At 46.3% G+C, this 17,480-nt stretch overlaps 1 protein-coding gene across 6 annotated transcripts in view; it reads right to left on the reverse strand.

Moving 5' to 3' along the window:
• Positions 1–15,716, reverse strand: part of LOC137427527 (nucleotide-binding oligomerization domain-containing protein 2-like) — a 105,743-nt gene extending 90,027 nt beyond the window's left edge. For all 6 annotated transcript variants that reach the window (XR_010984514.2, XR_013623484.1, XM_068117087.2 and 3 more), the window contains exons 1-2: positions 15,377–15,716; positions 2,941–3,168 (exon numbers count right to left, since the gene is read on the reverse strand). Coding sequence is in view for 4 of the 6 variants with exons in the window: in XM_068117087.2 (XP_067973188.2) it covers positions 2,941–3,129 (189 nt within the window). In the remaining 2 variants the exon portion in view is untranslated. The remainder of the gene's footprint in view (positions 1–2,940; positions 3,169–15,376) is intronic.
• Positions 15,717–17,480: the final 1,764 nt, after the last annotated feature.

Raw genomic sequence — 17,480 nt, forward strand, 5'->3', positions numbered from 1 at the left:
CTATTCCTGATTCGTCATCAAGGATCTCCATCATCACACAGCGTACTTAATTCCGCATTTTAATGAGAATTCAACAGGAATTTACGACTCAAAGGAAAAAGAACGAGCAGACCTTTTGCAGGATGATCGTTACAAAAATCGTTACATATATTAAAGTATTTATAATGTCGACAAATCATATCTTAATTCTTACAAGATTTTGGTTCTTTGAATAAATCACAGCACCGGGAGAACCAGCTCCAAAAATGGATCTTTGTGTTTATTCAGCACCCTAGTAATTGGCTCTTTGTGTACTAATTACACAGCACCCAGGCCCCGCTCATATGGATCTTTGTGCAGCGCTACACAGCACCTGAGCAAAAGGGGTTTCATCTACATTTTCCCTATCCGGTGTACCATCCGTGATATTTGTTTGCTCATTCACTATTCCTGATTCGTCATCAAGGATCTCCATCATCACACAAACTGGTTAACTAAATAATACAGAATTATTTTTTCGTTAAAAAAAACAACAGCACTGGTTCCGTGTCACCCATGCTATTTATCTGGCAAATTTCGTCAAAAAAAAACAACAGCACTGGTTCCGTGTCACCCATGCTATTTATCTGGCAAATTTCGTCAAAAAAAAACAACAGCACTGGTTCCGTGTCACCCATGCTATTTATCTGGCAAATTTCGTCAAAAAAAAACAACAGCACTGGTTCCGTGTCACCCATGATATTTATCTGGCAAATTTCGTTTAAAAAAACAACAGCACTGGTTCCGTGTCACCCATGCTATTTATCTGGCAAATTTCGTTTAAAAAAAAACAACAGCACTGGTTCCGTGTCACCCATGCTATTTATCTGGCAAATTTCGTCAAAAAAAACAACAGCACTGGTTCCGTGTCACCCATGATATTTATCTGGCAAATTTCGTCAAAAAAAAACAACAGCACTGGTTCCGTGTCACCCATGCTATTTATCTGGCAAATTTCATTAAAAAAAACACAACAGCACTGGTTCCGTGTCACCCATGCTATTTATCTGGCAAATTTCGTCAAAAAAAACAACAGCACTGGTTCCGTGTCACCCATGATATTTATCTGGCAAATTTCGTTAAAAAAAACAACAGCACTGGTTCCGTGTCACCCATGCTATTTATCTGGCAAATTTCGTTAAAAAAAACACAACAGCACTGGTTTTGTTTCCTGGAAGCGTCCTGCAAAACGCTTTGCTTCTCGCAAAACGTCCGCCAATGGGAAGTAAAGGGAGGGAAAAGGAGCGGGAGGAAGAGACAGGGTGCCGGAATGGACATGAGGGACAATGAGGGACAGTGAGGGAGTGTTGGTATGCAATTTTTATCCAATCGCCATCTTTCACAGTAACTCTGGACCGGCATGAGGTGGGATTGTCTGTCATGAATTTATTTGTTGATTGAACGAGTTTTAATTTGTCTAAATCCGACCAGTCGTTTCCAAAGATATAAGCCTTTTTGTCGCAATACCATAAATTGGAATGAGGTAAAAATATATATATATAAATATAATTCCCTTTCCCGGTTCCCTGTCGCTCGCCGAGCGCCGAGCAAGTCGCTGGCTCGCTGAGCAAGTCGAGTGCTTTGAACAAGTGCAAAAAAAAAGAAGTACTTTATACGTGTACGGGTGGGTAAACGAGTGTACCGGCCTTACACGTCCTGGAAGCAAATGGTCGCAAGGTGCACGCTTGCTCCGTTTGCTCCCAGGTCACAGTAAGACCCTTAATGACCAGCGCAAAAATACTTATTTACAGAAATCATTTAGGAAAAACACGAATAAATAGAATCATTTAACACGTTTCATCCTTGTATCACCTATGGACAATCGCAAGTCCCACACAAATCCTCCATGTATATACAACATAACTATTCCCAAGTTCGTAAATCATACTGGACCAAAAACAAGACACACTTACCTTTTAAAGACTTGTTTGTGTCCAGTTGATGTCAGCGGTGCCTCCAAATTGTAGAAGAATTTGTAGCTGAGAGACTCAGGACTCCAATGACCGGACACAGGTTTACAAAAGGTCTGGTTTATTAACTGGTTATTCACTTCATTCCATTTACCAAATAATACCGCATAATTCAATGGCTGAGATTAACTCTTTTCGCATGGTCCTTCTCGTTCGGCTAATGTTCCTCCGACACTCCCGTTGGTCAGAGCTCCTCGCAGCAAGTTCTCCTTTTGCTCAAAGTCCCTTCTGTTTATATCGGCACACTTCAGTTAATCCTCTGTCCGCTGAAATCGTAATCCCTTCTCCGCTGACGTTACTGGTCGCCTCCCTGGCACCAGCTGGCCCCCCTCCTGCTGTGAGTTCCATTCACCAAACAATATGGGGGTGCTTCAGCCAGGGGCTGTGACCAGGTGGACAAGAGATTATCATGTTCGGGCGCATTCCTGACTCATTTACAAACTCGTCTTTCACAGAGTTTGCATGTAAAATGTATCTGCTTTGTTACCAGGTTAATTAATAAGTTACCAGTGCCAATTAATAAGTTACACTGAGTTACACTTCCACAACATCCAACCACTTTCAAGCTCAACCACATCAACCTCTACCATACTCAGCCTCTCTTTTAATGCCTCCCTCACTGTCACCTCTTTCAACCTCCACACCTTCATTCTCGGTTGGTACTTCACCCGCCGAGCTCTCCTCGCACCTTTCACCCTTATGTCGCAGATGTCATTTTGTCTTTTTTGTCATTTTTGTCATTCACTTATGTCATTTGAAAACCGTACAAAGCAATAATTAATGTTGAATCACGTCGACGCAATCATTGAAACCACTACTTACATTCAGCTTTTCGATTGGTTCGCCCACATTGAAGTAGGAAGTGAAATGCAAGAAACAAGTTATATGGCGTAAACGAGGGGGCTATAAGAGTATGGAACAATAGTAAGAGTACGTGTAAAACACCCCTTACCTTGAGGCCCACCAATGTAAGCAGGTGACGTGCAGCATCCGAAGAAATATTGACAGCGAGCACTGCTTCAGCTTCCTCTCGACAAACGAGACCTCGGGCTAGCAAGTTGTCCAATATGGCAGCAGTTTGGTGGCTTGCGGGACCAATGAGATCCTCGCGCCGTTGTCGTAGAAATTCTGCAGCCGACATCACTGCAGTCTTGCAGCTTCGCTTCCCCACACGTGGAAACTAAAGGATGCAAGAATTGTTTTGCATTGTGTCTCCGCTCCATCTCTGGAGAGACTCGACAAATAGTTCGCAAAGCAAAACAAACCAAACTAGAATGAAAGGTTTACAGAGACGGAAATGCCTGTCAATCGTTAAGTAATTAATCGAATAATTAAATTAATTTATCGATGAATTAATTAATCAGTAAATCAAAAATACCTTTATAGCCACATCACTTGGTCATCGTTATATGACAGGAAGTGAACCTTCAGGCAATGTTTGCCGTGACAACCACAACAGCACTCAGTGGAGCCCATACCTCCACCAGGGTGATTAGTACATTTTATATCCCACTAATAGGCCAGATCTGCATCCGGATCTGAAGCAAAATCTAATCGGCTTGTTCTTGTCACCGAACCAACTCATCCACCTAGTTTTGTAATAGCTCCTCCAGAACTTTGAGATATAATGCTATACATTGTTTTTGGCCCCATCTGTCAATGGTGAAGAATCACTTTAAAAGTTCAGATCCAGATCTGGATCTTCACCAAAATCGAATCAATTCGTTCTTGTCAGACACCCAACCTCTCCACCAAGTTTTGTCCGAAACCGTCCATAACTTTTTGATACATCCTGCTCACAGAGAAACAGAGATACAGACAAACAAGAAGGCATCAGGCGGTAGCCTGACTGGTATGACGAAAATCGGCACTGTCACCTTGACGTTTGACCTATAGAGTCAAATAACACTGACAGCCTTACTTTTGGCCTACGAAATCCTCTGGTACCGTGAAATGGGGTGAATAGGGACACAAACTGAAAAAAAGTTCGGAAACATTTTTCGCTGAAAATTGATAACCAAACTGATTTGTTGATATTTGGGTTGAGTGTTCTCTTGTTTTTTTAAAAAGCAACTTATAGTCCCTATTAACCCCATATATGGGTTAAATAGGAATAAATAGGATTTTTATGGCTGTCCCTATTCACCCCGTTTTACGGGTGAATAGGGACAGTCACTAATACAAAAAAATAATAATCAAGAAATAGGGACAGTTTGGAGAAACTTTTTATCCCATTTTTTTTTCATTGGCACCGTGCTTTATATTATGGGTGCATATTATGTGCATCCATCTGAGCTATCAATTTAGCAATAAGTTGGAAACTCAGGATTGTTTCTTGATTATTCTTTTTCTGTAAAACGACGACGTAAAACCCGACGTAAAACGGGGTGAATAGGGGCAGCCATAAAAATCCTATTTATTCCTATTTAACTGAAAATCCCCATTCACCTTGCTGTCCCTATTCACCCCATTTCACGGTAACGTTTGACGAAGATAGCTGAACGCGTTCGCGAGTTATTGCACTCACAAACAAAGAAACATACATACAAACAAACAAGAAAGTATGTCAGGTGGTAGTCTGACAGGTATGGTGAAAATCAAGTATCAATAATTGATTGATTAATTGTGCAATTAAAATAATTAAATAATGGTAAAATGATTCAATTATTAATCAATTGGCCAACAGCATACCTAAACCACCACTGTTTCATCTGAAGCTGTAACTTTTTGAAAATCAAGTAATTAATCGAATAATTAAATTAATTTATCGATGAATTAATTAATCAGTAAATCAAAAATACCTTTATAGCCACATCACTTGGTCATTGTTGTGTCCAAATATCAGCTTCCTAGCTCAAAGGGTGCCTGAGATATTGCCCAGATGAGGAAGGAAATTAATAAGTACTTAATTATCGATAATAATTAATTAATCAACTGATTAATCAAAAAATAAGGAAATACCGTTTTGCCAAAGCACATGCTCACTATTGTGGCCAAATTTCAGCTTCCTAGCTCAAAGGATGGCTGAGATATCGCCCAGACAAATGAGAGAACCTTGACCTTGACCTTTGACCTTTATCATGAAATAACTGACAGCCTCACTTTTGACCTTCAGAATTCTCTGGTAATGCTTGACGACAATAGCTGAAAGCATTCGCGAGTTATCACACTCACAGACAAACAAGCAAATGAAAAATCATTCATAGAGGGACACTTGTCAAAAGAAAACAAAGTATAGTGGCACTCAGGAGAGCATCCTTTTGACCTCAAAAATAATTGGTGGTTGAATTCAGATGGCTGATATGAAAATCCTCTTGAAATTTTAAGTTAATTGGATGAAAATCCTATTCACATTTCAAGTCAATCAGATGAAAATTGAGGATTTTAGAGGTTTGAAAAGATTATTGACCTTTGGCCATGTTGATCCTTTGGCTTTTGTTGATCTCAAAAATATTTGGTGGTTGAATTCAGTTCACTGATATGAAAATCCTATTCAAATTTCAAGTCAATCAGATGAAAATTGAGCATTTTAGAAATTTCAAAAAGGTTGTTGACCTTTTGGCCTATGTTGACCTTGTGACAAATGTTGATCTCAAAAATACTTGGTGGTTGAATTCAGTTAGCTGATATGAACATCCTATTTACATTTCGTCAATCGGATGAAAATTGAGGATTTTAGAATTTTATTTTTTTTGTATACAGAATCGAGGCTCGTGAAAGAGCTAACATTTATCACAAAAAGAAATCAAAGAGACAAACAAACAAAGTATATAAAAAGGGGAGCGGTAGACAAGATGGGGAGAGAAGGGGAAGCACATAAACACAACATTTGAGAGCAGGGACATCGGGAATGTGTGGGAGGGAGAGGGATTGGGGGAAGGCGGCGTGGGAAGGGTGGGGGGGAGAAGTATAAACACAAGGACACCAAGGACTTCCAGGAAAGAAGTTGGTATTTCAAAAAAGTGGATTTTGGGTGAAATTAGCGGGGGTAGAAAAGATCAAGGTTTTGGATGGGGGAAGATAAGAGATGGTGGTGAACAGCTGTTTTAAAGACCTGGAGGGAGGGGTGAGATTGAAGAGAGCGAGGGAGTTTGTTCCAGAGGCGGGAGAAAAGAGGAATGAAGGAGTGAAGGTAAGCAGAGAGTCTTGATTTTGGCAGTTTAACCATAAGAGGGTTGCAGGCAGATCTTGTGCGACCTGTATGAATATTTGGGGGACAGAGCCCAGAGAGAGCTGGAGGAGCAAGGCCGGAAAGGAGTCGGTAGAAGACAGAAAGACCACCAACCTCAACAAACACCTTGACTTCAACACAACACAACCCTTGACTTCAACACAACACTTCAACACTTCAACACTTCCTTTTCGAAGCTGCTCCATGCGCTCACGCTTTCGAAGCTAAGTGATATTTCTCAATTGTGTTTTTGTCGAGACTGTATCTATCTTTCGGTGTATGTACCTATAGCGTATCTTTTGGAAAATTTTCGGTGCTAATTTTTCGTACATGTATACACAATCGTCGGTTAATGGTATCGAGTATTCTGCGGCCTAGTACTCGTAGGCTTAGACTACCGTACCGTCTCCGACCTTGTGGTTTGTTTTTCTCTCAGCGATTCGTCGAATGCGCTGAAATTATTTTTCGTTCTCTGTTTCGTACCAGTCGTTCACCCCGTACCTCCTTGTTTAATATCTGTACTCACAACAACAAAAAAAAAAAACCCAAAAATTTTTTTTTCCTTCCCAGGTCTTATTCGTTTATTTGTTGTTCTTTTTGTTCGTTCGTTCTTCGTTCGCGATCACGCGGTTAGAAATGTATAATCTCTCCCCTGAACAACTATTTTCTCTCATATATTATAACACCCTTTTCTTCTTTTCCTACAAAAGGATGCTTTCGTCTTGCTCACCAAATCTATTCATTCCAAAAAATATATATAATACCATCTCTTACAGTTCCTCCTTTCTACATTCCATAAACTATCCAGAACTCCATCCCTCCTCCAGTGTCCTCAAACGTATTTTTGACTCGAAGGTCTCAAACTCATTTTGCAAAAAATGTTCGTTTCCCATGAATCGTACACTTTTCAAAATCCAATCTCACCCCTCCCCTCCAAATCCTCCCCATCACCCATCCCTTTCAAATCTCCCCCCTTGCCCCTTCCCTCCCCTCCCTCCTAAACTCCTCCCACACCCCTCCCCTCCGAGACTCTCACTCGCTCCTCCCCTCCTAGACTCCCCTCTCACCCCTCCTCCTCAAAGCATCCTCCCTGCTTCTTCCTCCTTCCAACTTTCACCTTCATCTACCCAAACCTTCTGCCTTGCTCTTCGCCCTCCTCAAATAACACCTCACTGTGCCTCACCCAATCTCCATCAAACCTTTTGTCCGCCCCATTCTTCCCTTTCTCCAAGCTATTCTGAAATCTCTGACACACCTTCAACAGCTCTCCCTACCTCTTCCTCCTCTTCCACATCTTACCCTACCCCTCCCCCCCCCTGTTCTGGACCCGATGCTCCCCCTTCCTCTTCATTAACGGTATGGACCTCAAACATCCGGGGCCTTCGCTCAAACTTGACTGACCTCTCCATACAGGTTGCTTCTGACAAACCAGATGTGATCTGCTTAACAGAAACTTTCCTCCTTCATGATGTCTCTGATGCCTTGGTATCTCTCCCAGGTTACTCCCTCCTCCGGTATGATAGACCTGAGCCTCGTCCTGGAGGTGGGGTTGCTATCTTTATAAAAAACTCTCTTCCTCACTCGCCCTCCACTGCCCTCTCTCCACCTCACCCCCAGGAATACCTTTGGCTACGGCTTCCCCTTCGCTCCCACCTTTTGTTCATATGTGTGTTGTACCGTCCACCAATCAGCGATGACTCCATCTACATCTCACTGTCTGATAATATGGACCAACTTCTATCTACCCATCCCAACTCTCTCTTCCTCATATGTGGTGATTTCAATTGTCACCATGCCAGTTGGCTGGGTGTGGGTACCTCTCTCACCAGCCATGGCTCTTCAGCAAAGGACTTCTGCGACTCACTGGGACTGACACAATCTGTCAATTTCCCGACCCGGATCTCAGTCAACGGAGCATCTTCTCTTCTGGATTTGGTTATGACAAACTTCCCTGAAAATGTCTGCTGCTCTTCTTCTGCTCCAATCGGCTCATCTGATTATGTGCTTGTCAAAGTGGACATCTCTCTGACCATTCTCAGAGAGCCTCCTCAGCGTCGACGAGTCTGGCATTTCACTCAGGCCAACTGGCACGCGGCACGGTCTTCAAGCAGCCATCAATCATCTGGACTGGTCTCCCATCTCTACCGCCTCTGACATCAACTCATCCTGGGAATTCTTTCAAAGTAAATTGCTCTCTCTCATGCACAGATTTATACCATCTCGTCTTCAGTTGTCATACCCTTCCTCCCGTCCATGGTACACGGAATCTTGTGGTGAGGCTGTTGCCCTGAAACAACTTGCTTTCGTCTCCTGGAAAGCAAATCCAACGGAAGGAAAGCTCATTTCCTTTCACAAAGCCCGAAACAAGTGTGTGTCCACCCTCAGGAGAGCCAGGAAACAATATCTCACCATTCTCAAGACCGAACTCTCTTATCTGTCTCCCTCTTCCAAATCCTGGTGGCGTCTGGTCAAATCTGTTTCTGGTGTTTGTTCCCCCTCCATCCCCTCCCTCACCTCAAACGGCTTAACGGCTGACTCCGCACGTGAAAAAGCTGAATGCCTCAACTCTGTGTTTGCCTCTAAATCTTGTGTCCCAAACCCATCCCTCTCTGTACCCACCGTACCCAGTCGTACCCAGCTGCTCCTGGACTCTGTGTCCTTTCCTCCTGACAAGGTGGAAAAGTTTCTGTCAACCCTCGACTCTGATTCTGCAACTGGTCCTGACGGCATCAGCCCACGGGTCCTAAAATCATGTTCTTCTGCTCTTTCACTCCCTCTTTCTGTTCTCTTCACCCTCTCTTTTGCTCAAGGTCATCTGCCATCTGCTTGGAAATCAGCCAACATCACCGCTTTGCACAAAAAAGGTGCAAAAACAGATCCCAGCAACTACAGACCAATCAGCCTTCTCCCAATTATCAGCAAAGTCATGGAATCCATCATTGCTTCAGATATTAAATCTTTCCTCTTCTCCAATGGCTTGATCTCTGATCATCAATTTGGTTTCAGACCTGGTCACTCTACTCTGGACATGCTGCTTCTGCTTTCTCAACAATGGATGGAGGTCCTCAACGCCAAACAGGAAATTAGAGCTGTCTCCCTTGACATTTCACGTGCCTTCGATACGGTCTGGCACCCTGCTCTGCTCTCCAAACTCTCCTCCTTTGGTATCCATGGAAATCTCCACGCATGGCTGGCGGACTTCCTCTCTGGTCGTAGTCAACGTGTGGCCCTGAATGGGTTTCTCTCATCTCCTCTTCCTGTTCATGCTGGAGTTCCCCAAGGTAGTGTTCTGGGCCCTGTGCTTTTTCTGGTCTTCATCAATGATCTCTCTGACTCTCTTGAAAATCCTCTCTATCTCTTTGCTGACGACTCTACTCTCTGTCGCTCCATTCCTCATCCCTCAGATCGGCAGTCTGCAGCCTCCTCACTCTCTGCAGACCTGGACAAAATCACAGACTGGTCAAACAAGTGGAACATGTCTTTCAATCCTGACAAATCTCACACTCTTACAATGTCTCTCCGAAAGGACCGACTGGACAACCCTCCCATCTACTTTCTCAACAATCCTCTCCAAGAAGTTCTGTCGCTCAAGCTTTTGGGTCTCACTATCTGCCATGATCTTTCTTGGGAAAACCACATTTCCAAGCTGGCCTCCAAAGCCAGTCGCCGACTGGGCATCCTCCGTCGTGCGAAGTCCTTCCTTGGCACACCTGAGCTCCTCACCACATACAAGGCTTTCATCCGCAGCTCAATGGAATACTGTTCCCCCCTCTGGGCTGGTGTTCCTGCCTCACACCTTGCTCGGCTTCACGCTGTTGAGGCCAAAGCTTTCAGAATCATTGGAATCTCCTGCGATGTAGTCAACGCCGAGGGCCTTTCACTCACTCACCGCAGGCAGGTTGGTGGTCTTTCTGTCTTCTACCGACTCCTCTCCGGCCTTGCTCCCCCAGCTCTCTCTGTGCTCTGTCCCCCCAATATTCCTTCAGGTCGCACAAGATCTGCCTGCAACCCTCTTATGGTTAAACTGCCAAAGTCTAGGCTCTCTGCTCACCTTCACTCTTTCATTCCCCTTTTCTCCCGCCTCTGGAACAAACTCCCCCACTCCCTTCAATCCCACTCCTCCCTCCAGGTCTTTAAAACAGCTGTTCACCACCATCTCTTATCGTCCCCCATCGAAAACCTTGATCTTTTCTACCCCCGGTAATTCACCCCAGAGTCCTTGCAGTGTTCATATGTTTTAATCCTCTCCCACCTCCCCCCAAGTCCTCCCGATGTCCCTGCTCTCAAATGTTGTGTTTGTGTCCTTCCCCCTCTTCCCCCTCTCTTTTGTGTCCTTCCCCCTCTCTCCCCATCTTGTCTGCCGCTCCCCTTGTTTTTTGTGTTTTGTGTGTCGGTTTGTCTTTTTGTGTGATTAATGTTAGCTCTTTCACGAGCCTCGATCTTGTATACAAAAAAAAAAAAAAAAAAAAAAAAAAAAAACCTGCTTGCGGTGAGTAAGTGAAAGGCCCTCGGAGGTAGTGTTACGGAGTCCTCTACAATCTCCTGGTCTCGGTAACCCCCGAACCCCGAGAGGAACCACGGCAGAAATATATATTACCATGTGTGGAAAATCAATAGTGAAACCACACCAATGATTATAAATGAACAAAATTGTATTAGAAATCACACACAGGAATAACGGGATAACAGATGGCCATTAAGAGTGCACTCTATAAATATCTTATATAAAGTCAAGTAACTCACTGCTCTGCCAGCAAATGAACGGACACTCCTCAATGTCTCTATAACTTTCCCTAAGGCGAATGGGATTCGCTCCAGCGGTCAATAGAACGAAATCCGGTCGAAGCCCGAATCTCGCTCTCCAGTCGATACCCAAAACGTGCACAGTGGGCAAGGGTGCACACCCCGCCAAACTGCACAACGGCGCCCCCCAGAGGCGCACCCTCACCGCCCACTCAGCAAACCGCAACGTAATTGGAGACGAAGCGGTCGCACACACACATCCCCGACAGACGGTAGGATGTTGGGGTGAAGATGACACGAAGCAAACCTTCACAGGTGTCCGAAACGCGGGGTTCAAAATGGCCGACGGCTCTGGCTTGAGCCGATGCGACGAGGCGAGGATTCGTCGGAATCTCAGCGCCCCAAATCTGTCCACGCAGATTTCTCCACTCCAGCGAACACTCCCATCGCCGGATGTCCCCTCCAGGAACTCAAAATCCCCTCGCGGCTGTCGGCAAACCCCGCACGCTACGGAGCGCTGACGTGACGCGTCCTCCCCGACTTTGCTCGCGCTGCTTCTTCCTCTTCACCTTCTCGTCCCTCCGGCTCGGCGTCCCGTATCATTTAAAGTTAGCCTTTTTAACTTTAAATAACCGTTCCTGAATAACAAGCCTCCCGAAGACAATAATAGTACATAACATCAGAACCACGTCAAGTGGGTGAAAACCACAATAACGGAAGTTACGAATCCGTAACAGTAGCTTCATCGCGGGAGATTCCAATAATTCTGAATGCTTTGGTTCGATTCTGAATTTTAAAAACGTTGTTGACCTTTTGGCCTATGATGACCTTGTGACCGATGTTGATCTCAAAAATACTTGGTGGTTGAATTCAGTTAGCTGATATGAACATCCTATTTACATTTCGTCAATCGGATGAAAATTGAGGATTTTAGAAATTTGAAAAATGTGGTTGCTCTTTGGCCTATGTTGACCTTTTGACCTCAAATATATATAGAATTCTGTCGCACCACCAACTCTAGTATTTGGTGAGATTTCGTGAAGATCAGTTTAAAATTGTGACCTGTAGGCAAGTATAAGTGAGCGGACAAACAAAAGGGACACACCGAAAACACAACGTACGTCCGTCCACCTTCGGTGTGGAGGTAACTGGAGTGATGTCAATGTCGCGCAATCGCAAACCCCCACACATTCCAACCTCAAACAAACTAGAAAGATGGTAACAGGTTCCACCGGGAATGACACAAATATCACATTTTGAGCTTCAAAAAAAATCTTCTGTATTGACCCCTGGCCCTGTGACCCCAAGTCTCCATCCCCATCCCCTGGAGGTCATATCCAAAAATCGTTACATCTATCTATCTATAATTCCAGTAATCTCTGTCTGTCTGTCTGTACGTCTGTACGTTTGTCTGTGACCGCTGTTTCTCGACAACCACGGGTCCGATATACTTGAAACTTGCCAGGTATATTGCTGGGGACCCGAGGATGTGCCTTTTCAAGGTTTCATATTAATCGGACAATTACTTACCGAGCTATGTCCAAAAAACGATTCAACCAATCAGAGAGCAGCGAACGATCGCGTGTGCCGAACGTGGCGGACACACTCTGCCTCGGATGGCACATTTGAGAGCGTATTCATTTATTTCACGTTTGCAAACTATGTTGGCGCTATGTTGGCGTTAAACGATGTTTTAAAACTAATAAAAACGAATTTGCGATTCATTCGCTTTCCTGCGCGTTTGTGTACGCGATGGCGATTTCTTTACCAAACTCCGGAAGCCGTTCGCTTTGGACCGAACCATTTCATGTAAATAGAGGGGGGGGATTGTCACCACTCGCAAGCCGTTCGCTTTGGACCAAACCATTTCATGTAAATAGAGGGGGGGGATATAATTTTAGATATATATATATAGTACGGGCATGCCCTAGTATATATAAAACACAGTTTGTGTGTGTGTGTGTAATGTTACCGATAGACTCCTAAACGGAGAGGCTCACGAACTTGATATTTGGCACAAACATGGCCATTGAGCCTGGTACAAACATGGTCGACCTAAAAATTTATTTCATAATATTTTTTAACCATATTTTTACCTCAGCGCATTTCAGCGAGGAATATTATGACCGGAATGGCAGAGCAGCGCGCTGATTCGCTCAGAGCGATCACGTGATGTTCCAACTTTGCCGCCATAATCTTACAGTAATATGCATTCGCACGTAATTCAGTTCTTTCACATTTCAGCGACGAACATTGCCATTCACACCACATAGGTTTTTTTTTCTTTCATCTTTAGATCCATATTTTTAGCCATAATGTAGCGAACGTAGCATAACGTAGCGTAGCTAACGTAGCGATCCTTGCTCAGGATCTTCGTCAGGTTCGCGAGCGAGTTAGCCAAAACGTAAAAGTGAAAATATATCGAATTTTTTCTTCATATTTACCTCAGCGCATTTCAGCGAGGAACATTATACACGGACTCTCATCTCAGCTGGTCACAGAGCAGCGCGCTGATTCGCTCAGAGCGATCACGTGATGTTCCAACTTTGCCGCCATAATCTCACAGTTTACAGTTATGCATTCGCACGTAATTCGATTTTTTCACATTTCAGCGAGGAACATTGCCATTCACACCACAGGTTTTTTAAACTTTCAACTGATATTTGTGATTTATTTCAAACAAACTGTATTTCCCATCTACACGGCCATGTATTCCTATTAACGTTATGTAAAGTACATAAATTGTGTGGATTACATCATTTGTGGATGTGATCAATTGCCAGTAACCATCTATATCCCTCCCCTCCCCTTCCCTCCTCCCCCTCCCTCCCACTCCCCTCCCTTTCCCCCCTCCCTTCCCCCTCAACCCTACCCTCTCCCCTTCCCCCCTCCCCCATTCCCCTCCCTTTCCCCCCTCCCTTCCCCCTCAACCCTACCCTCTCCCCTTCCCCCCTCCCCCATTCCCCTCCCTTTCCCCCCTACCCTTCCTTTCTGCCCTACCCCTTCCCCACCCCCTCCCCCTCCCTTTCCCCCATGCTCCTCCCTTTCCCCCCTCCCCCTCCTTCCCCTTCAACCCTACCCTCTCCCCTTCCCCACCCCCTCCCCCCTCCCCCCCTCCCCTCCCCCCCTCCCCTCCCCCCTCCCCTCCCCTCCCCTCCCCTCCCCCCTCCCCCCTCCCCTCCCCTCCCCTCCCTCCCTCCCCCCTCCCCTCCCCTCCCCCTCCCCCTCCCCCCTCCCTCCCCTCCCCCCTCCCCTCCCCCTCCCCCCTCCCTCCCATCCCCCCTCCCCCTCCCCCTCCCCCCTCTCCCCTCCCCCTCCCCCCTCCCCTCCCCTCCCCCTCTTCTCCCCTCCCCCTCTTCTCCCCTCCCCTTCCCCCTCTTCTCCCCTCCCCTCCCCCTCCCCCTCTTCTCCCCTCCCCCTCCCCCTCTTCTCCCTCCCCCTCCCCCTCTTCCTCCCCTCCCCCTCCCCCTCCCCCTCTTCTCCCCTCCCCCTCCCCCTCTTCTCCCCTCCCCCTCCCCCTCTTCTCCCCTCCCCCTCCCCCTCTTCTCCCTCCCCCTCCCCCTCTTCTCCCCTCCCCTCCCCCTCCCCCTCTTCTCCCCTCCCCCTCCCCCTCCCCCTCTTCTCCCCTCCCCCTCCCCCTCCCCCTCTTCTCCCCTCCCCCTCTTCTCCCTCCCCCTCCCCTCTTCTCCCCTCCCCTCCCCCTCTTCTCCCCTCCCCCTCTTCTCCCCTCCCCCTCTTCTCCCCTCCCCCTCCCCCTCTTCTCCCCTCCCCCTCCCCCTCTTCTCCCCTCCCCCTCCCCCTCTTCTCCCCTCCCCCTCCCCTCTTCTCCCCTCCCCCTCCCCCTCTTCTCCCCTCCCCCTCCCCCTCTTCTCCCTCCCCCTCCCCTCCCCCTCCCCTCCCCCTCCCCCTCCCCCTCTTCTCCCCTCCCCCTCCCCTCCCCCTCCCCCTCCCCCTCTTCTCCCCTCCCCCTCTTCTCCCCTCCCCTCCCCCTCTTCTCCCCTCCCCCTCCCCCTCTTCTCCCCTCCCCCTCCCCCTCTTCTCCCCTCCCCCTCCCCCTCTTCTCCCTCCCCCTCTTCTCCCTTCTCCCCTCCCCCTCCCCTCCCCCTCTTCTCCCTTCTCCCCTCCCCTCCCCCTCTTCTCCCTCCCCCTCCCCCTCTTCTCCCCTCCCCCTCCCCCTCTTCTCCCCTCCCCCGCCCGGCAATGCCGGGTACTTCTGCTAGTATTTCATAATTATATGTCCCTAATATTGATTATTGCACATCTGGAGTTTAATTCCAAAATGTCCCTGTAATCTGTATAATCTGTATCGATCCCCACCTAACCACCTCTTTCCAAGTTTCCGATTTTTTTTTCTAGAAGTTTAGCGCCTTTATCCATCTGTTCCGGTTTCTCTTTATTGGACCCAGTTCCACGAGCCTCGACATTGTATTAAAAAAAACAAAAGGTGGTGACATTTCCCATCCTCTCGACTTACGCGGTCGGTAGCTCGTTCCACTCGCTGTCGACAGAACTTTAAATCCCCTTAAGGGAGTGAAATCCGTCACTATCAGCCGTGGGGAGGGCAGGTCCGCGAGGGCGGTGTACTTCCTTGTCGCGATGCACTGGTCGGTCAGCTCGGCCAAGCCAGCCGTTCCAAAATCGACGATTTCGCACGGTGTGCTTGAGCCACTTGGCGAGCGGTGTATAAGAAGCAATCGCTGACCGAACCCAACACAGCAGAACAAATCCGAGAAACCGTCGGCGATTCGTTTTTCTATCTGCGCAGCACCAGGGCGGTTATTTGAAGGTTCTCGTTGCGACCGCCCTTCAGATCTAACAAGCTCTCGATACTACACGTATTTAATAACGAGCCCATGACGTCACAAGCGATCGGTCAATCAAGGCACTGATTGTCACGTGATACGTCCACTTCCACTCGCACAACATGAACCGTTTGTAAGTGTAAGTGCGTCCATTTCGTTCAAAAACGTTGGTTCATGTATTTTCAAATCAGTTATCAGACTTACTGAATGTTGGTAGCTCGGCAACTGGAGATAGACGATTTGGACAAAATGTTTTATGTTTTCACCATTGTCTGTCTGTCTGTCTGTGAGTAGGATATCTCAAACAGTTATGGACAGATTTGGACAAAATTTGGGGAACACGCTGGGTGTGTGCCAATGACGACATTATTGGATTTTGGTAAAGATCCGGATACAAGATACCAGAATTGTCTGTGATTCTTCTTCTTCTTCTCCAATATTGAGAGATGGGGCCAAAAACGATGTCACACAATATATAAAAAGAAATGGACAGATTTAGACAAAATTTGGTGGATGAGTTGGGTTTGTAACAAGGAACGAAATTATTTGATTTTCGTGAAAATCCGAATCCAGATACTAAAGAAAATTTAAACTGATTCTTCAATATTGAGATATGGGGCCAAAATATCTATCGCACGATATCTCAAAAAGTAATGGACAGATTCGGATAAAATTTGGTGGATGAATTCAATTGGGTAGGCAGAAAGAACAAGCGATTAGATTTTGGATCAGGTCCGGATCCAGATTTGACCTATCAGTGGGATACAAAACAAACTGTTCAGTCTGGTGTAGGTGGAGGTGTATGCTCTAACGAGTGCTGTTCTACTGTTTTTAAAAATGAATTGATTCAGATTACGATAAAAATTGTTTAGTCGGACAGAAATAGGCGATATGTGGAAGCACAGCACACATCACCTCGCAATACATCAATCAACGTTTGACGTGGAAGCAATATGTCATGCGTTTGATTACTCGGTGGAGTTGAGGTTGATCACAGAAAAAAAACATTAACGAAAAACCTCATTTCGTTAAGTATATGTGGTTGTCTAATAGCCGACTCCCAGAAAAAAACCTCTTGAGACAGGACAGCATGGGACAAAAAAAACACTAATGATAAAGAAAAGGCATGTACATTTTTGTTTCTTTCAACCTGTTCATACGTCCTTTCCCCCATTGGCCCAGCATAATTCGAACCGATTTTGACTCTTCAATTAGGCCCGTAGATCAAGCAGGGTAAAACCACAATTCACACCGCGCGAACCGCTCGGCACGCTTGATTGGAATAAGGTGTGGAATCGCGAGGTATTCAATTCCCGGCTTTCCCGGCCACGTGGTCTCTCAAGGTATTCGAGTCATGACCGACAACCCTTCGACCCGCGAAAGGGAGATTGGCAATTGAAGTTGCTTCGCAACTCGCCGGGTGCGAGCTTAGTCGCGGCCGACGACCCCGTGGACCCGGGTCCGTGGCGAAACGGGGACTTCACCCCCCCCCCCCCCCCCCCCACTCTTAGTACGTCGACAGACCTGGGATCCGCAACAATATATATAAATGTTTGGAGAAATCTTCCTCTTCTTCCCTCATCCATGTCTATCTATCTATATACTCCACCCTAATAAATATACAGTCGTTTGTGTGGCTGTAGCTATGTCGCCAATATTCACTCATCGATTGGTCGTGGCACTGACCAATTAGGTGTGAATAAACAGTTCCAAATGGACTTGCAAACAGCTTCAGTTCATCAGTGTTGTCTGAAATCCACTGTAAATATTTATTGG

The sequence above is a fragment of the Myxine glutinosa genome, chromosome 5, assembly GCF_964187855.1.
Source record: "Myxine glutinosa chromosome 5, kmMyxGlut1.1, whole genome shotgun sequence".
NCBI classification, from domain to species: domain Eukaryota; kingdom Metazoa; phylum Chordata; class Myxini; order Myxiniformes; family Myxinidae; genus Myxine; species Myxine glutinosa.